Raw genomic sequence first — 22289 nt, 5'->3', positions numbered from 1 at the left:
CGTGAGTCCATGGTGGGTGGCTACCTCTGGGACATGACAGGGAGGCATGGGGGTAGGTGGGACTAGGAGTATGTGTCTGAGCCACAGTGCCTCCTGGAGCTTCTCTCCTTGGGGTGCAGGTTGTGTTCAAGTCCTTACTCAGGGCTTGGCTTACAGGCACTATCCAGCCTATAAAAAGGAATTAAAACATAGCAAGTGATTCCCCCTGGCAACCCTTGCAGACTTACAGAAAGAACTCGGCAAATAAATCACTGCTCTTCACCATCAGCTTGAATCCACCTTACAGACCCCTTCCTGAGCTCGGCATGGGGAAAGAAATAAAATAGCATTCAACCAAAGGCTGGAGTTTTGTTTTGTGTTTGTTGGGTTTTTTTAACTCTAAAAGTTCAGTTATTTTTACCTAACGAACAACATCACTACCCCTATGACTCCCTGCGTGTTGGCACCGGGGCTCGGTGTCGCTGGTGTCTGACAGCTTGCTAATAATGCAGCGTGGTACGAGCGCGTCCTGTGCCAGCAGCGACTACCGCGAGCAGGCGGCAGTGCGATGACAGCCTTGAGAAGTGGCAAGCGCGATCTGAGAGGTGACATCGGAGGGAATTTCCCAATTATTTCTGCTTCGTTATGCTTAGGGTGACGGGAAGGTCAGGCGGCGAGCGTGCTCCTGCCCAAAAGGTGCAGGTCACCTTTTTCAGACTTCTCAAATAGTCCCTATATAATTAGGGGACGTGATTTAATTTTATTATCATTTTTAAAAGATAATAAACTATTGACAGCTGAGGTTGCAGGCTGAATATAGCCATAATCAACAACCACAGATGCTCGTGTTTTCACACAAGTAACTGTACTCATTAAGTCTTCCTGTATAAACAGCTAAACCTCGGGACTAAATTGCCAAAAGAAACCGAGAGTTCTGAATACCAGCATGCTGCTGCCCAGGGACCTGCCGAATATCTCTGAATGGGCAAGGGGAATGGGGGGAGAAGAGCAGGGAGCAGTGAGGACAGCTTTTGTGGTGGTGCTGCTGACCATGAAGGATAGGATTAATCTTATTTAATGTCACCATTTCAGAGTTAGGCATCTGTGCTAAGCCAGACATACAGATTTGCGTCCAGTTCTGGAGTCCCCAACATAAGAAGGACATGGACCAGTTGGAGAGGGTCCAGAGGAGGGCCACGAAGATGATAAGAGGGCTGGAGCACCTTTCCTATGAGGACAGGCTGAAAGAGTTGGGGCTGTTCAGCCTGGAGAAGAGGAGGCTCCGGGGTGACCTTATAGCGGTCTTCCAGTACCTCAAGGGGGCCTACATGAAAGATGGGGAGAGGCTGTTCAGGAGGGCCAGTTATGATAGGACAAGGGGTAATGGTTTTAAAATAGAGGGAGGTAGGTTCAGGTTGGATATTAGGAAAAAATTTTTTACTATGAGAGTGGTAGAACACTGGAACAGGTTGCCCGGAGAGGTGGTGGATGCTCCATCCCTGGAGACGTTCAAGGCCAGGTTGGACAAGGCCCTGAGCAACCTGATCTAGTTGGAGATATCCCTGTTCCTTGCAGGGGGGTTGGACTAGATGACCTTTGAAGGTCCCTTCCAGCCCTAACCATTCTATGATTTGTCTGTAGGTAGTGGAGAGAGAGTGGCGGGCCGGACTGCCAAGCAGCCCCTCCTATGCTACTTATGCAGAAACTTGGATTACAGGCTTAGACAGGACAGCCAGGTTTACTTAACCAAAACTAAACAAGATGACTTTCATCTTATGGTATCATATCAGTTGAAATATTAATCCTATCCCTGTGAAAGTACGGTGCTGCCATGGCGTAGCTCTTGTAAAATTACCAGGAAGATGTGGGGTTTTTTTCACCGTTATAGGATGTTTTAGTATAAAGCTACCAAACAACTTCATTTAAGGCTATAAATTCCTGTGGAAGACAGTGTGGAGCAGGAATGGAGATATCTCCTGTGGCTGTTCCATCTTGCAGACCCCTGTCCAAAGCCAACCCTTTGCCTCTTCCCTTGGGGCAGCAGGGCTGGGAGAAGGTGAGCAGTTCCCTCTTAGGAGCTGGTGTCACCAGTAGCTGCGTACTAAGAAGGACAGGAAAATAGATATATCTGCTTGCACCCTGAGCAACCCACTCATTCAAGGGCTAGTTGGGGTCTAACTTAGGTCTTTAGTCCTTCCAAATTGGACATATTGCATAGTCAGGGGATGACAGTGCTACAGAAACCAAATATGTATCAGTCAAGAAACCCTTTCTGCAAGGAGGATTTTCAGTTGGTGACGTGCCACAAAGTTATATAGCACTGTCTAAAGCACAGGAGAGCCTGAGTCTTTTTTTTTGTTGTTTTCTTTTTACCAGTAAAAAAATACCATATAAAAGTTTGAATTTTTTTGGTTGAAGAATCAAAATTTAAAATGCTTCTTTGGTCTTTCGAGAATAGCAATCCCAATGCCTTTTCTACAGCTCCCAGTCCTCTGGGCTGGGCAACCCACTCAGGCAGCTTCCTCTGAGCAGCACTTTTAGTCCCATTTGAATTCTGGGATATGAGGATTGTGGGAACTTAGATTGCATCAGGGCATGAAGAGAGACTAATACATAGCGCAGTGGGATCCTCAAATACAAACTCCTAATTTTAGAGAAAAAACATGGAAATTAAAAACACTGTAAGGAAGAGGTGTGGAGTTTTTCACAAAAGAACACAACTGTTGCAAAGCTGAGATTCAGTGAGAAAAGCACTTCATTTGATGCCCAATTTCATCAAAAACACTTGTAAGGGAGGCTATCACTGGTGCTGAGCGGTATAGGAAGGTATTAATTAGCACAGTTTGATGTTAGGTAGGGTCTGGAAAACAGACCTTATAAGATTAAAATGAAATTAAGGTCACTGATGGTAGGAATTTAAATTGCTCTTCAGTCATTTGTCCCCATCATCATGTTACAGGAATGTACAGGCAAAGTAATGTTTTCTTTTTCTCCCTTAAACTGGGAGAAAAGCACTCCAGATGTGGACATGGAGTGTTAAATCAGAATCTCTGGGATACCTGAGGCATCCGCAGGACCATAGAGTCATGGAATGGTGTGGGTTGGGTCGTGGTTTAGGCCGATCCGGCAGCTAAACTCCACGCAGCTCTCCCACTCCAGTAAAATGGAGAGGAGAAAAATGTAATAAAAGAGCTGAGGGTCGAGACAGGAACAGAGAAGCACCCACCAACCGCGGTCCCGGGCAAAAGAGGCTCAGTTTCCTTAAAGCAAAGCAGTTTATTAACAGCTACCTACAAAGAGAAAAGCAAACAAAAATGGTTACTTGAGAGGATAACAAGAAAACAAGGCCAGATCTTAAAAACAACACCACTCGCCCCCCTTGCCTTTTCTTCCTGGCTCTGCCTTCTCCCGCCAGCGGTGCAGGGGGGCAGGGAATGGGAGAGTGCAGGTCAGTTCATCCATGTTCTTACTGCTGCTTCTCTTAAAGGAGAAGGAGTCCTTACACCATAGTCCCTTGCTCCAGTGGATCCCCTACTCATGGGGAAAGCATGAGCCCTACCCGCAGGATGCAATCCTTACCCCATCGGACTACTCCAAGTGCAGGCTTTACCACAGTCTCGGACTTTTAAGGAGTTGTTGCCACTCACTCTGGCGTGAGTCGTCATATGGACCTTAAATGCGTCTCCATACAGACTTAAAATGTGTAAATGCGCTCAGACTTAGATGCATAAATGCATAAATGCATAAATGCGTAAATGCGCCTCGACCTGTGCCCATGATTCACAATAGTCTCAGGCTCAGGCATCTCCTTTAACAAAACACCTCCCCATTGGCGGGGGTCATCCCATGGACTCTAGATGCGTACCGTGCTCAGGCTCTGACATCCCTTCTCGACGTGGATCGTCCACGGGCTGCGAGTGGGTCTCTGCTTGCTCCACCGAGGACTGGTTGCAAGGGGGCTGCTTGCAAGGGAACTCAACCGCGGCACACGTTGTCCCATTCCATCTTCACTGACCTGGTGTCTGTGTGGCCGTTTCTTTCAGATCTCGGTCATTTCTGTGTGAACTCGGCCCGGTGGGCACCCCGGGATTGGAGCTCTCCCTGAGTTCCCCAAGCGCCTCCATCGCGGCCATCCCCAGCGGAGGGCCCCAGTCTGACACAGGCCACCACCCGGCCGGGCACCGGGGAGTGGGGGAAGCACCCCCCTCCCTTCTCCTCGCTCCTGGGCACAGGCACACCTTTCTGGTTCCTTTGTCCCGACGTAAATAGGGCAATTCGCAGAGGCGCTGATTGGCTCAGCCCCGAGGGGGATGGGAGTCCGATCTGGTGGGCAACTTCTGCCACCCGGGCCTCCCCCCCTACATCAAACCATGACAGATTGGAAGGGACCTTAAAGATCATCTAGTTTCAACCCCCCTGCCATGGGCATGGGCACCTTCCCCTAGATCAGGTTGCTCAAAACCTCATCCAAACTGACCTTGAACACTTCTAGGGATAAGACATTCACAACTTCTCTGGGAGATATGTCTATGTGTTTGACCTTAAGCAAGTCTCCAAGCTTCTCTGTGCCTCAGTTCCCTGACTGTCCAAGGGCAGCATTCCTGCCTGTCTGCATTGGCAGCCTCTTTTTTTATTAAACCTCATTGATTTCTGGACAAAGAATTTCTTGTCGTTTCCCGTGAGATTGCTCTAGTATTATTCAGGGAAAAGAGTTAAAGAGATCAGGAGTACGAAGCTAAGCAAAATGTGTATCTATTATCCCATTGATGGGTTGAGCAGCCTCTTGGCAAATCCAGTCTCAGCAGGAAGCACAATCTGGTTTTGCGTGGTTTGGAGTTAAGTTTAACCCATGGAGAGCGCTTATGGGAGACGGGGGTTGTTTTCTGGGAGTTTTTTCTCCCTTTGTCAAGTTATGTACCATGCAGGGTGCAATTTCTTCCGGGACAGGTTGACAAATACTCTGTCCATAGTAATCTTGATGTATATCCAAACTTCTTGGGAAGTGAGGGCAAGCACTTTGGCAGGTCCCTTTTGCAGCGAGGTGCTCGGGAGCTGACAGCCGAGGCCCCCTGAAAGGGCCAGCGCCCATTAACGATGCAAGCACAGCCCCGGGAAGCGACGCTCGAGCAAACAGGGGTGACGTCAGCCCTGGCAACAGATGGCGAAGCCCCTTCTCCCGCGCTCGGCGGGAGGACAATGAGGGCAGCACAGGGTTAACTGCCACTTTTATCAGCGTTTTTGTGCTGCCTTAGCGCTTTCACAGCAAACTGTCAGTGGTTGAATTGATTATTTTTGTTTTGTTTTGTTTCGCTGTCCAGACCCAAGAGAAAAGTGGCCACAAGCAACTTTTAGCTCTGGGGGCCTCCTGCTGAAAGGGGCACAATAAACATCCTTCCTGCAAATGTGGCAAAAGCAGTTGAAGGTAGAGCTGTTTTATAGAGGTTTCTGACACTGTTGCGAATTGTTATGGGTCAGTTGCTATTTCCAACATAAACCTCAGCTGCTCAGGGTGGCTGGAAATGTCTGTGTTAATTACCGTGGGGCTGAGGTCTCGCCTGTAGACACGAGTTGCCTGGCTCTAACTGCACCGCTGTCGTCCCAGCGGTGCAAACACCCTGAAGTGAACGCAGCTACGGCGCTATCGATGAGCCCGTTTAACTCGTAATCTGTGCTAGTATAAAGCACCTTAATGCCCGTAGAATTGCAGTCGCTGGGGGTTGTGCCAGTGTAAATGTTTTGGTGCAAAAATCAGTAAGTGGCGTAGTTGGAGGCAGGCGACTGTCCGGGGTCGGGCAGGTTGGACCCGCAGTGGTGCAGCAGCTTCCAGGCTCAACACTCAGCTATTTTTTGGTTTTCATCCATCATTCTTGTCTTGCCCTAGAAAGAAAATTGAAGGGAAAGCAGAATTTATCTCAGCGGCAGAAATGGAGGTCACAGGTGCTATCTCGCTCCCTGAACTCCAGTGGCGGGAGGGTGAGGGAACAATCGGAGCCACGGGATGGGAGAGGTCCCTCCTCGCACAGAGACATGGAAGGGGGACAGCCAGCAGAGGATCCCAGGGGGTGATGTAGTCTATTTTAATAAAGGACTCAGAGCTGCTTCACAGCTTTCTGGGGCTGCTCTATTTTATGGCATAAGGCCACACTGGCAGCCCCAAATCAGGAAGGACCAGGAGTGAGGGACAGACCCATTCTGCCTCCCTTGTCTGCCTGCTGGGTTTATCTCTTAGGACACAGAGGGTGAAGTTCCTCTTGTCAAACTCTGCAGTCATCTGCACCTGAGCTAGTTTTATAAACTGCCTGTATAGTGACTGGAGAGAGACAGAGAACCCTAAACTGCATTTTATCTCCTATTAGCTTGGGTATCCAAAAATAAACCATATAAATCATGCTTAAGAAGTGCCTACTTCTCTCCTGTGACTGTACAAGGGTGTTTGTCAGCCAAGTGGGATGTAGTTGAGTACAGTCTTACCTGTACTGGTTAACCAGGGTCCTCTGCTGGACTGTGGCACTTGCGTTAACCCTTGGCTTTGAGAGGGATTTCAGTGGTGTGGCTGAGGTAATACTTACTGACTCCTGGAAAAATCCATATCCTAAAAATTCATTTAATCTTACTTCTTTGTCTTTCTTCATTTGACTGACAAAGCAAAATTATTTTTGGGCATAGTGTGTCTCATTTCACTTTTTAATGGACTATTGTTCATTATTTTGTTACTTTGCACTGTTTCCACCTCGATTCGTTTCTGCCTGTTCATACAAGGATTGCCTCTGGAAGAGGAATGGCTGCAGTAGCTCTCCGTGCATCCCTGTTTTTTTACCAGCATCACCACTCTTTGTGCAGTAGCTGCTAGGATTGTCCAGGAGCTTCAGCAGGGCGCTCAGCTCTGTGTATTGTAATTACCACGTATCATGGCCTTTTTGAGAATTGTGTTTTGTTCTTAATGTGGTTATATCTGTGCCTCTTCTGGCTCTGATGGAGCCTCATCCCAGCTGCAAGCAGTCTCCAGTCTCCAGCATCCCTGCTCCCAGTTCCTGCACGTCTCCGCGATGCCCCAACACACTTTTCTCCCATCTCAGCCCAGTGCGCTTGGGGTAGATTTGGGCATTAAAGAAGCTGACAGAGATTTCCTCCACCTAATCCATTTGCCTTTTATCTCTAGGTTGGTTTAATTTCACCAAGCACATCCCAGGCACTAGCAGGTATAAACTGCTCCTTTTGGGTCCTACAGGACCAGTTTCTAGACCTAGGGCTATGCTACTGCCGTAAAAACAATACTGCTAGTAAAATGAATAATTTGGATGAGTGAGAATGCCTAATTGATTCATCAAGGGTTAGACAACATAAACTTAAAAGCTTTGTAACAGGATCCTGCTGTGAAACGCCACTCATCCTCCTGCCTATGTGAAGCCCAAGGAGCAAACACTCTGCATGTTTTAAGGAGGTACTGAGTCGTAGCCTTAAAACCCCAGAAACTTGTAGTTTCTCCATGCCCCGACACTTTCTGTCAGGTATTTGTACATGATTTTTACCCATATTTACCCATTTTTTTATGCCAAGAAGGAGTCTCAAAATTGCTCACATTCTTAAAACACAAACCTGAGAGATTGAAGATAAGTTTTGAATGTGCTTCTGCTATGATTTGCACCAGTTTTCAACATGCAGTTTTATTTTTATAGCTAAGATTCCCTATCTCTAAAATGGGAGAAATCTGTTTAACTCATGGAGGACTTAACCTCATTCCTCACACGGGCTTTTGGTGCTGAATTCATTGGCATTTGTGAAGTACAATGTAATCTTTGTATGCTAGATGTAGTTAAACAACATGATGTTGAGGCTCTTAGGTGGTCCTGGCTTTTTTTTTTTCATTATTATTTTTAAGTGCCTGTTGAAAACGATAAACTCACTGAAGAATGAAGTTTTATTTCCAACTTGATAAAACATATCAAATGCTATAGAAAACTTAAGTAACTTGGTGTTGTTTTGAGTCCCATGTCTGAGGCAGTTTTATTCCCTTTAGTGCTGAATAAAAAAAATTGTAACTGATCTGTAAATCAACCCTTTGATGCAGTAAAAGTGCCAGAAACCAAAACTGCTCTGGCTCAAATGATAGACACTTATTCTGGCTGACAACTTATACTTTTAATTGGAAGCTACAGCTTTTGAAATGAATTGGACAGGGTGAAATCATCACACTCTTAGATGTAGACAATGACAGAAGCCGGTATGTTCAGTTCTCTTCGCTGAGGCTTGTAACGCGCAGAGAAAGCTGCTGATCTTACTGGATTGTGATTGAAGATATTTGCCCTCCACTGAATAATGAGCTTGCAATCACATTTTGCTGGAATAGGTTCTTTGTACAAACGAAACTTAAATCAGAAGGAAGTTAAATCTCATTTCTTACCCTCCTATCAAAACCTTCATGCTTGAGCACCTTGTAGAGAGGAACATTAGGCTCACATTTCTGTAATCTTATTTGTTATTCAAGATTTGCTCCTGATAGCTTAAACTACTGAAAAAAAAAAAACCCTCACCCATACAGCCTTAAAAATGGAAAATTGATTCATTTTCACCACTTTGCAAAGCCTTTCATTATAAAGGGGGAGCAAAGCAAGTAGAAAAGAACTGCATGCATCCAAAGTCACCAAATCTTTCCACTTGTTCCCAGGGCTCGGACAACAATGCTGCTATGAAAATAGCTCAGAAGAGGAAGAGCATGCTGGGTAATGAGATGCAAATGAGTACACCAAGCATCCCACTCTGCTTCAGAGCCTTTGTATCCACTAGCGCAATAACAACCAGCTTTTGAGTCATGATAGGTTAGCACAGAATAGCTTTCACAATGGGTGTGTGTATTATCCTCATGGTTCTCCTCAGCTTGTGGTCAGCAGGATAGTTAAACGTGGCATCCATTTTATTGAGAAGTCGCCTAGATTAGAACTAGCTGAAATAAGAGTGTCATAGTGAAGTGTAACAAAACTCAATGCAAGACCTTGTGAAGGGAGAAGGGCATTTTATTCTATTTAACTTGCTCTGTAAGGTGGTTTTACCTACACACACTCTCATACCCTACACACTGAGGCATGTATATCCAAGTACTGTGGCCAAGATGACTTGTATGGGAAACTGAAGTCCTCAATGTGTCTCTTGGGTTCTTCTTGACTGACAAGGAATGAAGTTTTGGACAGGTCTTTTGAAACATATAGGAAGTAACTGTTATCTTTGCATCACAACCTTCCTTACTTCTGTCTCCATAAATCACTGCCTTCTGTCTTCATCTCTTCATCTTGGGTATCTTTAGGGCTGCCATCTGTATTTCTCTTAGGATGATGGTATATGTGATGTTCTGTAACCTGGTTGCCCTCGTGTTACTAGACCACAGGTCTTCTGCTGACAGGTCATCAATGCTGAGACCTTATCAGAGCCCTCTGCCCAGGTGTGAACAGCAGATTCCCCAGAGTTCATCTGTTTGTTTGCTGTCAGTCATCTTCTTGATTTATCAATATAGACCATTCTTTTAAAACTGACATTTGTTTCTTCTGGTGCTTTCACATACCTACATTTCCATTCCTATTTCATCCATATCCATCTTAGTATTTCTGATAGGGATCTGTACAGGAGCTAAGAAAGAGAGTTGATTTACTCAATTAGATGGACTAAGGAAGGAATAAAGGAGTAGATTTGATTGCTGCTTGGGCTCACAGTTCTGCCATGCAGGTCTGAGAGGATCTCACAGCCCCATTTATGTGATCAGGAGAGAAGCACAGCTGATGCCTGGATCAAGTCACACACATCCCTCTTTCAGGTAGATGAACATCATTATCTGGGGCCTTCAGAGAGTGAAGAAGTAGGATATGAGAAGCTATGCACTAACCAAGAGTTGAAAGGAGAAAGTAGAAAAGAGATTAAACAGGAGAGGGAGTGTATCAGCTGTGATGGATCAAAACAGCAGGGCTGGGCTTCAGGCAGAAAAAAGTAAAAAGCAAGTGGTGGTGTTGGTCCTTACAGCTCCAGCTCCTCCAGCAGCAGCTTGCCACAGCCTCTGGATGCTCATGCATATTCTGTCCCAGAATCAGTCCTTGTAGTAGCACTGCTTCATCCTCATTCATTAGGTGATGGCTGGCCTTTGCTTCTCTGTCATCAGCCCCATCAGTGGCAAAGGCTTGCTGAACACGCCCTGCTTTCAGTCTCCTCCTCTGCTAGGATTGATGCACGTTCACATCCTCCCCCAATGTACATCTCCTTGTTCCTCCATCCTCTCTCTACTCTCATCTTAGTCTTTTCAGGTTCTTCCCCAGTCACTCTGGGAGTTATAAATAAATCAGTGTCATTGTTTAAAAGCAGCCATCAGGGATGGTCCTTGGGATGCTGCTGAGACCTGATTGAGCAGCTGAACGTGAGGCACCTTGCCCTTCCTCTGCTCCATCTGCATATGCATGTGGAAAGACCTCAGCCTGAGGACCCCACCTCTCACTTGGTAGCTAAGCAAGAGAGATGTCTTTGCAAATACCTGATTCTACTCCTCTTCTGCGGCTGAAGATTTACTGGTACCCAGGACCCTCTCTGCTCTGGCAGCTGTTTGGCAAAGCTGAGGTACTGGACTGACTGTGTGGAGAAAAGCAGCTACTGTTCAAGTTCTAGTTTTACTGTGCATTTTTGCTATTTGTTATCTGCTCAGCCACTGAAGTGGGAGGGTCAGAACTGATACTTTATTTTACCCATTGATAACAATTCAAATAAATCCCTGTACAGAGAAGTGAGAAAAAGAAAGCGGAAAACCCTGGAAAGCAGAGGAATTAATTTCAGTCTTTAAATAAATTATTTTCTTTACTTATCAATAAATTTTGGAAAATGCTTAGTGCTGTTATGGCTGTGCTTTATGAGATTGTTAGTTAATAATAATATCTTACTCTTACACAAGTCATTTTTTTCTTTGTAGATCACAAGGCACTTTACAAAGAAAGATATCAATTATAGCAGTTTTGTGGGAGGGGAAACTGAAGCACGGAGACATAAAACGTCTCATGTAAGGTTACAGACCAAGATAAAGGGTGAGCTGGAAACCAAGCAGAGGTCTCGGTGTGGTTTCTTAGACAAGAGACCACCTTGGGAAAGGGCAGAAGATCTTGACAATGTTGAGGTCTATCTGCGAGTTGCATGTCATGAAACAAGGCCATATATCTTTTCTATGAGGCTTCTTTCTGCAGCGCCGTGTTCTGCCTCTGGATCAGGAAGGTCACCTCGCCAATGAATCATTTTTTTATTAGAGATGAAGATGAGATTGACTTGGCCTGGGGAATCTGCAGCTAGCACAAGGTGCCGCTCCTCCAGGGCTGGGGCTTTGCTGAGCCGGAGACAAGTGCTGGTAATGAGGGATCAAGGCCTTTCTTTGGAGCGCGGCTGGGAGAAAAGCCGGGGTTATTTTTTCTCTTGTCAAGAACAGCTCTGGGTTGAGGGTGTGTGTGTAAAAATGCAAAATCACTTCTCTTTAAAAGGTAATGAGGGTGTCTAGATTAGGAGGAAAAACTGACAGCTGTGCCCTGCGCACCCTCCACACCTCCTCCGCAATTGAGAATGGAAAATACTGGGGCTTCATCATGCTGTGACCTATGTGTATGTTATACAAAAGCGTACATTGGGGACCTTTTTATTATTATGTTTTCCTTTCTTTGTTATTACATCATAATATACCAGAGAAGGAGGTCAACCAGTAATTCATGATGTATTCAGGCCCAAGAAGCAGAGTATTTGCATAGCCCCTTTCCACTGAAAGTGGCACCACCTACCCCCGCCGTGGATGTTATATAAGTCTTCTTTCTTGCAAACAGTGAAATTAATTAGCATAAATTATAAACAGAGCCTAGTTAGGCTCAGTCGTCGCTTTTGCAGAGTTATGAGGCCTTTGTGCACAAAAAAATTAAAGAAAATTATATAATGATTATGTGTGCTGGTTACTAAGCTAGCCACCAGTTATATATATTTATAGCTATTTCTGCCAGTAATAATTATATGCTAATTATAACCCAAATAGAATTCTGTAATTTCTCCCTGAAAATGAAAGCGATGCAGGGGGATGTTAAAATCTGTGCTGAGGCATCGTATTAGCAATTAGGTTTTTAGGCGGCACTGCACTTTTTAAGGGAAGAAAACAAAAGAAGATCCAAATGCTACTTCTATTCTTGCGTATTCATTTAAGCCTAAATAAAGGATTTGAACTTGAAAACCTCCTCATCCCACAAACTGTGCACTCCTGTGTGAAGTGTTTCTGGAGAGCTAAACCGCTGCGTGATGGTGCCTCAAGGGCATTTGCTCGGTTGTTTTACAGCATCACAGCCCAAAGAAGTGACTCAGAATCATAGAATCATAGAATCATAGAACGGTTAGGGTTGGAAGGGACCTTAAAGATCATCTAGTTCCAACCCCCCTGCCATGGGCAGGGAAACCCTCCACTACACCAGGTTGCCCAAAGCCTGAGGTTGACTCAGGCTATGATGGCCAGAGCAGCTTGGACACTTTGAGTACTATCAGTCTTTTAATTTAAAAATCACAGATGTGGAGCGCAGACTGTGTGTGTTTGAAGGTGACTCCACCACCCTGTCCCTGAGGAATCACGTTTGAGGGTAGGCTTTTTAGAGTTGCAGTCTTGGCACTAGCTTCATCCCACCTGAGTTCAGGCACTTCACTGAGATGCCTGAGGCTGTTTATGATCCAAAGTGACCACAGTCAAGTGAGGACTCTGGTTTGACACAAGCAGGTTTGCAGACTGTGTCCTGATGTCCAGAGTTATTCGGGATCAGATTCTTCCTGGCCAAACCCAATTCACTGCTGTCACTCTCTTAAGCAAGTAACTACATCTATGATAATATTCACTCCAGAAATATGAAAGAACCATAAATTGAACTCCTGTAGCAAGTAACTATCGAGGGATATTATCAAATCTGGAATTTGAACTGTACAATTGGGAGATAACAAATAAAATGTCAGTGGAAAAGAGCAGGAAGACAGGGCGAAGAAATAAGCCTTGCAGTCACCAAACTATTTGTCTCACCTCTGTCATCTGCAAGGCTTTCAAACATATTTTGAAGGACAGTATAATTAAAAACATGGAAATAAATAGCAAATGAGATGAAAGTGCTCATGGATTTACCAGAAGTAAATCGTATCAGCTTATTTTTCTCATTGATAAGATAAATGATGTTCTAAGAACTACTCTGTGTGTCATCTCCATGGACTTCCATAATGCACTTGATATGGTTGAACTGCAGAATTTATGAGGTACGAGGACATGGAGATTAATAGTCAAATTGATATGTGCATATGGGTCTGGCTAAAGAGGAAATAAAAATGATGAGTCTTGAAAGAGGAATTTGCATGCTGAAGGGCACACATTAACAGATTATTTCAAGTATTGGCTAGACAAATGATCTTGTTTGGTGGTTTCTTCAGTGATGCTGACTTCAAAAGTGGGAGTTTGCTCTGATTCAGAGTTAGCAGGCATCATCCAAACAGCAGAGGTTGGGGGAGAAAAAAAAAAAAAGAAGAAATAAAAGGTCCCTGTGAGTTTGAAGGGTAGAAATTTGTTAGTGAAGTGAAACAAAATGGTGCATTTGAGGACTAATAACAAGATTGCCAATCTCTGCTAGACATGTATCCACTGGAGGCAGTAGTTAGGCTGCTTTAGTGAGGCTGTGTAGATGTTATCTGAAGCACATGTTCAGCTTCCATCCATCAGGCTTAGGAGGAATGAGGACTGGAACTGCAATGCGAGAAGGGCAGTGGGAAATCCATCAGGTGAGAGGAAGCCAAAGGAGCTTGGCTTTAGCTGACAAAAATAAAGCTGTAAATTGCCCATAAACAGAGTCTATCTGGAAATCAGGGGCTTTCAACCATGTGGTCATGTTCCCAAACAGCCTTCCAGGAGAAATATGAGGAACAGAAAACCTGGCCACTTTTAAAATCAAGAGAAATATTTAGGAAAGCGGTGGCTTTGCCTGCAGTTGCTGAGGGCTGCGCTGGCTGAGTTTTGAAGGCATGAAAGGGAGTCCCCTGTTCCACCAGGCTGAACAGACTGGCACACCATATTGTCATTTTAAACAGATTCTAAGCAAAAAAAAAAAAAAAACAGAATCTGCCTTTAAAGGAAAGCATAATCCAAATTCTTCATTGAAGTAAATGTTTGCTGTGCATTTTGTGTGGAGTTTTGATATTTTCAGCAATAAGCTGAGGGAACTCTTACAAGAGACAGAAGGGACAACCAAAGAGGAATAAAAAGATTTTCCTTCAGCTTCTCTTTTCTCTTTTTTCTTTGTTTTTCAGATATAACCACACATTAGAAAACATAACTGTTTTTAAAAGCAATCGTTTTTTTATACCTAGCTTGTTTCAAAGAGGTCGTTTCACTCTCATTGTCACTTCAGGAAAACAATAAGTCAGCATTCCTCCGCGTAATCGCACGGGCTCGCCTGGTGGGCTCTCTTTCTTGTTCAATGAAGTATCACTCATTTAGATCAGAATACAGTCTTTCTAAATTAGAGGTTTACATGTGTAATTATATAAAATGATATGTTTGTTTACATCTCCAAGTAAAATGTACATCGTTTTCTATCATTTATCTTTGAAATTCAATTTCATTTTGTCGATCCCTAATTTATTGCAGGAGATGAATGTGCTGTTAGAGTGTTTACAACGCCTCTCACTGCCTGTGGGTAATAGAATTTCCCTGGTTATTGCTATTCATTTCAACATTTCTCTGGTTGGGAATATGTGATAGTTCTATTTCCTGAATATATAGTGGAAAAAACTAATGATATTTATTGTGACTGCCCCTTTTTTTCCCCATCTAAAGTCCTACATTTACTTTGAAAGAGTAGTGGGACAGTTGACAACTGATGGCTGTATTTCTCAATAGATGAGTACTTTTTTTCTGAGTTCAGTATTTGTACGGAAAGGCTATGTTCATACCTTTGTGTCTACTGTTAATAAGTATTTGAGAATTCTAGTAAACTCATCAGTAAACCCTTACAATCCCATATGAATTTCTGCAAATTCAGCCTAGGGGCTGTGTTGAACAAGCAGTGAGTACAACCCATCACTGAATTTGTGGAACATTTTTGGAAAAACGATGTTTGTTTTACTTTTTCCTTTTGTCTGTTAACTGGTTGGGTTAAAAGGCCCGTATTTTCAGCAAACAATCCCAAGGCATTTTTCTCCCCAAGCAAAGCTTTCAAGGGTACCTCTATAGAAGGTTTCCTTTTATATTTTCATGTGGTTTTCCTTCTGTATCCTTGTTCTTTACAAAATTTGAGATGGGGAACTGCATCCACTTTGGCCCGTGAGGAGATAGCATCATCAGTATTGCAGGATGTTCAGAGCATCTTGTTGGGCACAAGAACTCTGCAGAGAAAGCTCTCTCATTTTATATTCTTGTTTCCATCTCAAAACTGTTTTCCATGAAAATGAAGATTGGTATCTTAATGAGGAAAAAGTTTCCCCCAGCAACCAGGGACTAGAAAGCTTTCAGATGAGGCCTTGGCTAATCCATCCAGACCATCTCTGTGTCGATGTGATTTATAAGCCCTGACACGTATGGTCCTCTGCTTCCTGGTTGTCCTGGTCGAAGACCCTAACATTGAGAGCAGAGAGGGTGTAAAGCATGTACTGCTATGTGTTGCAGCCAGGCAATATATTCTGAGGTTTCAATCACACCCCGCATGATAACCTGGAGTCCCCAGTCATGCTTCTAACCCATCCCACGCTTGTATTTTTTAATGAGATGTTTTCTATGAATATGCATAGCAGGAAAAAAAAAGCAGCTGATTTAATAATGGACAGTAAAACAGGCAGTAAATTGTATCCTGTTAATATTTTGCCAGGGAAGGGGAAGATGTTGCTTTCCTTCTCACCTTCCTATCTCTATGAAGGCACTCAGCCTTTGGCTTAAAACAGCGGAACATGTTGGGCTTTTACTTTAGCCTGCTTCTTACCTGTCACATAGTCTTTTCATATTTCATCTAAACAAAGTTTAGAAATGAGAAATTAATAAAAGAGTCTTTTAAAATTTCATTTTTTAAGAATGTATTATTTATACCATAAAATTTGCAACGGTTCCAGAGACAGCGGTAGAATTTTCTGTCTCTCCATACCAGATTCTGTTATCTTTTAAGAAGTACTTCAGGAGATAACTCAGGTAAGGTTATCCATCCACAGGTTGAAGGGAAATAATTTAATTTGATAAGGAGAAGGCATTGAACTCTTCTTAGCTTCATAGCCATATTAGGGAAATTCAATCTGTGTTGGAAAATAGCCTGTGGCAAACTGATTTTTGGTCCCTAAGTGCCATAGTATTGAAAAATATGTGATTTTTTTCTAAGCCAAAGGTCAGTTTAGTTCACTGTCACACCTACAGCTGTGGGCTGATTGGGATGCGGAGAGAATAAGCATCAGAAGAAGCAAACCTACAGTAATGTTTCCTTTTCTGTACTATTGTTCAAGCTATCCAGTGCTTAGAAATTTCCTCTGTCATAGCCTTTATATTTAACAGCCCTTGTTCAATTTTTCTTCTGTGGCTCACTAAATCCATGAATTATTTTTTTTCTAACACAAACATTTCAAATAATGTCTGTATATTGAAAGAGTGAACATTGGCAAACCTCAGAGCTAAAGGTACTTCCGTAAATATGTATTTTTTAGGATAATGTTTAACATTCACCTCATTGAGTATATGTAAAATGTTACACACATACATGCACATACTCAAATATTTGACTACATACAGTATACATGTATTTATTTGTATAGCATGGTCTATCAACTTAAGCACACACAGACACAACGAGGTTTTGTTTGTATGAGGACCCTTCTGTGAAACAAGAGAGCTAACTGAAGGCAGATCGCGGGTTATTCAGTTGGAAAATCCTAATTGGCAATTGGCTGCTCTAATTAAAGCGCTGAAGGCAGAGTCAGCAGGCAGGTTCACATCTGTCCAGGTGCCATCACCCTTTCTGACTGCATGAACAGAGGTAGCGAATGCCTTGAGTTTTCCAGAGCAGAAAGTGTTATGAAAACAAAGACATGCTTAACTTTTCCAGTGTATAAATTAAGGCTTATGTGCATAGTCTACTCTGGCTGACTAGCTGATAATATATGGAATTCATAAAATAGTGTTGTCCAATAAATACATGATCCTCAGATGACAATTTGGGCTAGTGCAGTTTTGGCTTTATTTCCCCCATCTTTGGTTGTCACCTTCACTTTGATCAGCATCAAATTCACCTAAGATTTGAAAAGTCACTATTTGCTTTTACTCTGCATTTCTCAAGATTCTCACCTTCCTTCCGTATTATCCCACATTTCTTGTCAAGTTAATAATAAAAGTAACCATAAAGATAAGTATCTCTGTTAGCTCTGGGCCATCCTATGAAATATATTTATATTTTCAATAGCGCACAAAACAAACTTCGGTAAAGATTGGCAAAAATGACATAATTCAAATTAAATTGGCAAGTCTGCCTTGTTGCCCACCCCAAACCTTTGGTTCTCCTGTCCTGATTATAAGGTAACAGGGTGAAGGACACTGCTATTTCTTCTGTGCCCACATGCTGAGTTTCCTTTTAGAGGGAAATGATGCAGGAGAGGATGATGATCCTGTCCATTGTACAGTGAGATGTGGGAAGAATGTTCCCCAGTCAGTGTCAGCTGGGACTTGTCGCTGTGTCCTGCAGTATAATGGGACATTGTGCTGGGTGAGCTTATTCACCTTCCAGCACTTCCAAACTCTATAACAGGAGGAGAGCAATAATTATTCATTTATTAGGTTGGGAAAAAGACTCCAATAGCAAAAGTAACAGATATTGCAGAAAAGCAAGTTATATAGGAACATATAGTTATCTCCAAATCCCAATCTGAAATATTGGGTCAAACGATATTTTGGAGTTTCACAAAACAGTTCATTTATATGGCCTGAGGAACAGATGTGCTAGGATGCACAGAGAGATGTTTAACTCCAAAAGTCAAAGAAAAATATGAAATGGTGGGAACAGAATCGCATAACTTTGTGAGCTGATGGTTTTACAGTAAATAACTTTTCTATCGGATCTGGTTTTCCTCTTCACTTTCATGGCTGTTCTTAAAGAATCATCACAGTTATAAATATCTCCTGCCCTTAGAAGGACCATGATGTTTCCCTGGAAATGTGAAAGAAACCATTTGAGATGTGTGCTATGACTTTTGATGCTTGTTAGTGTTTTTGACTGTTTTGTGAGAAATGCGTGCTATGTTTCCCAGTTGGCTTTGGACAGTTGTCCAGATGGCTGTGTCTAGGAGAGCTACAGTACATATTGAAGATGGGAAAAAAGAAAGGGTCATTTTTTATCATTGTCCCCTAGTGATTTTATATCATAACCAGCAGAGCAGCCTAACGTGTTTCTTTGGGTTTATTTTTCTCTGTGAGTTGTTTTCTTTAGATAATGCCTTTATACCATAACAGAGTGTGACAATTTAATACAGCTAGAGAAGAACTACAACTGGGATATATTCTCTTGTGCAAAGCCAAGCTTCTCTCAGTTGCCCCTGTATCTCAAAAATACAGTTCTACATCCTGCTAAATATTACTATTATTATGTATCTGTGGCATGGAGTACTGAATGCAGGAGGGAAGGACACAGCAAGGTTTTCATAAAAACCATGAAATTAATTTCTTTGAGACTGGAGTGGTAAAGCTGTGGGTAGTCTTAGACATAACTGGATTATATTTCTTTTTTTCAGTTTTGATGATTGGTCTTAAACAGAATTCCTTGAAATACAGTTTTATAATCTGAAAGGACCATATTCACATCTATACTAACAAGTGGCCATAATTAAATAGAATCATAGAATCATAGAATCATAGAATGGTTTGGGTTGGAAGGGACCTCAAAGATCATCTAGTTCCAACTCCCCTGCCATGGGCAGGGACACCTTCCACTACACCAGGTTGCCCAAAGCCTAATCCAACCTGGCCTTGAACACTTCCAGGGATGGGGCATTTACAGCTTCTCTGGGCAACCTGTTCCAGTGCCTCACCACCCTCTTGAGTGAAAATTTTTTTTCTTATATCCAATCTAAATCTCCCCTCTTTCAGTTGAAATCCATTGCCCCTTGTTCTATCACTACACACCCTTGTAAAAAGTCCCTCTCCAGCTTTCCTGTAGGCCCCCTTTACGTACTGGAAGGCTGCTATAAGATCACCCCGGAGCCTTCTCTTCTCCAGGCTGAACAGCCCCAACTGTCTCAGCCTGTCTTCATAGGAGAGGTGTTCCAGTCCTCGGATCATCTTCGTGATCCTCCTCTGGACTCGCTCTAGCAGCTCCATGTCCTTCTTGTGTTGAGGCCCCCAGAGCTGAATGCAGTATTCCTGGTGGGGAAGAAGAGCAGAGTAGAGGGGCAGAATCACCTCCCTCGACCTGCTGGCCACGCTGCTTTTGATGCAGCCCAGGATACGGTTGGCTTTCTGGGCTGCCAGCGCACATTGCCGGCTCCTGTTGAGCTTCTCATCAACCAGCACTCCCAAGTCCTTTTCCTCCGTGCTGCTCTGAAAAAAAATAACATCAAGTAGTTGACATCTGATGTTATCTATAGTCATATTTTAAACAGTAGTGTTGTGTGGTGTGATCTATCTGTGACTCAGGAATGTATGTGGAAGTGAGCAGCTGAGAGACCGAAATGGGCCACCATGAGTGTCGGATGGGAGAGTCCCTCAGAGAACAGGAATGGAAGCTAGAGGCCCCATGACTGCACACACAAATGACCAATTATTTTTGTAGAGTACTGTAACAACCTAGTGATACTGCCCAGAACTGGCAGTTGTATGTAGAGCTGTCTTTAAAGCAAAAACAATTAGTTGTGCTAGCACCATACTTCAGGATCAGGTCTGCAGAACTGATGGCGATGATCTGGTTACCTGCCCTTCAGGATTGGCTGCTAAGTCTGGGTGCTAAATCTGTTAAGACCTGCTGTGTTTAAAATGTAGGCATTTCTGCTGTAGAGACGTTCATACATATGTTCATACACCTCTTTTAGAAGGAAATTCCGGTCTGAAGGCACTCTTACCATTATTGCAGTCCAAAAGGCTCTACATTGAAAAAAGGAGAACAAAAAAAAAACCCTTTAGTGATAACTGTAGTTTTGTGAGGAGCAGCAGCAGCAGTAGTAGTAGTAGCTTTAGTTTTACCCATGAAAGACAAGTACTATTAATTCTGACAGTGATGCTCTGTTTCAGATGTTAACTTGTAGTCTTTAAAAGGAAAGTGAATCGTCTGCCTGAAGAAGATGATGAGAACATCTGTAATTTACAGCTAGACATTTCTTGTTTAAGAAGAAAGTGGAGTTCATAGTGGCACATAAGGAAGGAAGGAAGTGGAAGATGACATAAAAATTATCATATTCCTTACCATAGTTAGGTTGTGCTTGATAACTATCCACAGAAGACCATGCATGGGATGAGAAGGGACATATCAAATTTTAAATCTTTGCTTTATCAATTTATTGGGGCTGAACATTTTTCATAATTATGAACTTCTTCCCTGTATGTTTGCGTTCTCTCTAGACATGGGGGGATCTTGTGTGAATGACACTGATTTGTCATCTGTACCATCATGTCTGTTTAAAGTCATGCAGTGAGTAGATCTCTCCCGTATGGTGTAATTGTTTTGAATACTTACAATCGCTCGATAAAGGCAATACCAGTTGTTTTGGTTTTTCAGCCTTTTTCCAACACTAAGTTCTTCTGTGGAATTGTAATGATCCATTCAGGTTTCTGTGACCTCCCCTTGGGTGTCAGTTCTGTGGTCTAATATATCTTGTAATGAGTCTGAAATATTGGATGCAGAGTGGACTTTCCTTTGTTCATTTCATCCCATTACTTCAAATAATATTTCCCTCCTTCTCACCAAAATAGATAAAGTGATTTCTCCAAGGAGAAGGAGTATGAGGAGTTGTAGCTGTAGAAGCCTTCTGGGACTAGAGGTATTATGCAGATGTAAGATGTTGCTGATGTTTTTTTTTTAAGAATTTAGGGTCATCATGGATTTGCATTTAGATGTTTGGCTGATCTGATTAAATAAGTACAATAGGTAATCCAGGGACTATTTATTTTCTTGTCTTCTTTGGTAACCTCAGAGACGAAGAATTCTTGAGAAAAAGTTTGTCCACTGGCATTGTCTCCAAAACCACCTTTTTCTCTAGGAAAAGTTGGTCCCTTTACGCTCATCAAAATGTATCACAAAAGAAGCCATGACGAATTTTCCTATCCAAAGAAATGTTTTGTAAAAGAGAAAACTCAAATTTGCCCTTTAAATCTCTAGTGAGAACAAAATAAAAAACTAAGCTATGTTCATAGAAGATATGCATCGCTTTTCTTGAGAGAACTTTGGAAGTGTTTCATTTTCTTTCCTTGGTATAAATCTCAGAAGAGGTTAATCATTTATGAAAGTACATTACTTTAAAAAAAAAAAAAAAGATAACTTGATCACCCTCATGTAAAAGGGTACTTTATTTTAAAGACTCAATTTGAGCATGGAACAAATTGATGAAATTGTAGTACAAAACCTTTAATGCATTAGAATGATTACATTTGGAAATCATTATGTATACAAGTAGTTATTACAGAAATAACCTTCTTTGACAAGTATTCTTGGCGTGGAAGTAATCAGCATCCTATGCCATTAATTGTTCGAGAACTCTGAAATCTTTAATGAGTTTTTTTTACAGAAAGATTTCAGTCAAATGCAAATGATTCATTGAAGCACTTAATCATAAGACAAATAGTGATTCTTTAGTAAGTTTTTTTTTTATTCACTGTAATAAATGTAGCATGTTAACTGTAGATACACGGCTAACTGGTTTTTAGCTACTTTTCTCACAGCATTTTTCTTTAAAGATTCATTTTTAGTCAGAAAGTCATAATGGCTGCACCGAGAAAGAAAATGCTTGACAGATGTCAAGAAATCTGTGTCTGATATAGCTTCAAATAGATTTTTTCCCTTTGAGTGTTTGAAAAGTGAATTTATTTCCTCTGGTTGATAGAGACATCTATTTTTCAATGGGTATTAACAATCAAATATCATCCTTTTTTCACAGGTCTGATTACAACAACGTCAAGAAAATTGGATCGGGAACAGCAAGCAGAGCATTTTTTGGAGGTAAGATTAAGTGGAAAATACATGTTAAAAGGTTAACTGATTTTTGTACTTTAAAATCAGTTCTTCCTGGTCTAGGAGAGTAGTATTCTCCCTTCTCTTGATCTATGACAGGCTTGCACAAAGCTGGGAATTGCCTGA

The 22289-nt window shown here is 42.4% G+C and overlaps 1 protein-coding gene across 2 annotated transcripts in view; it reads left to right on the top strand.

Annotated features, from left to right (window-relative positions):
- Nucleotides 1-22289, top strand: part of FAT3 (FAT atypical cadherin 3) — a 335564-nt gene that overhangs the window by 176809 nt on the left and 136466 nt on the right. For both annotated transcript variants that reach the window (XM_086614215.1, XM_086614212.1), the window contains exon 3: nucleotides 22090-22151. In XM_086614215.1, coding sequence (XP_086470341.1) covers nucleotides 22090-22151 — 62 coding nt within the window. The remainder of the gene's footprint in view (nucleotides 1-22089; nucleotides 22152-22289) is intronic.

This window comes from Tauraco erythrolophus, chromosome 1 (assembly GCF_009769465.1).
Source record: "Tauraco erythrolophus isolate bTauEry1 chromosome 1, bTauEry1.pri, whole genome shotgun sequence".
NCBI lineage: Eukaryota > Metazoa > Chordata > Aves > Musophagiformes > Musophagidae > Tauraco > Tauraco erythrolophus.
This window is presented reverse-complemented; position numbering and strand designations above follow the sequence as displayed.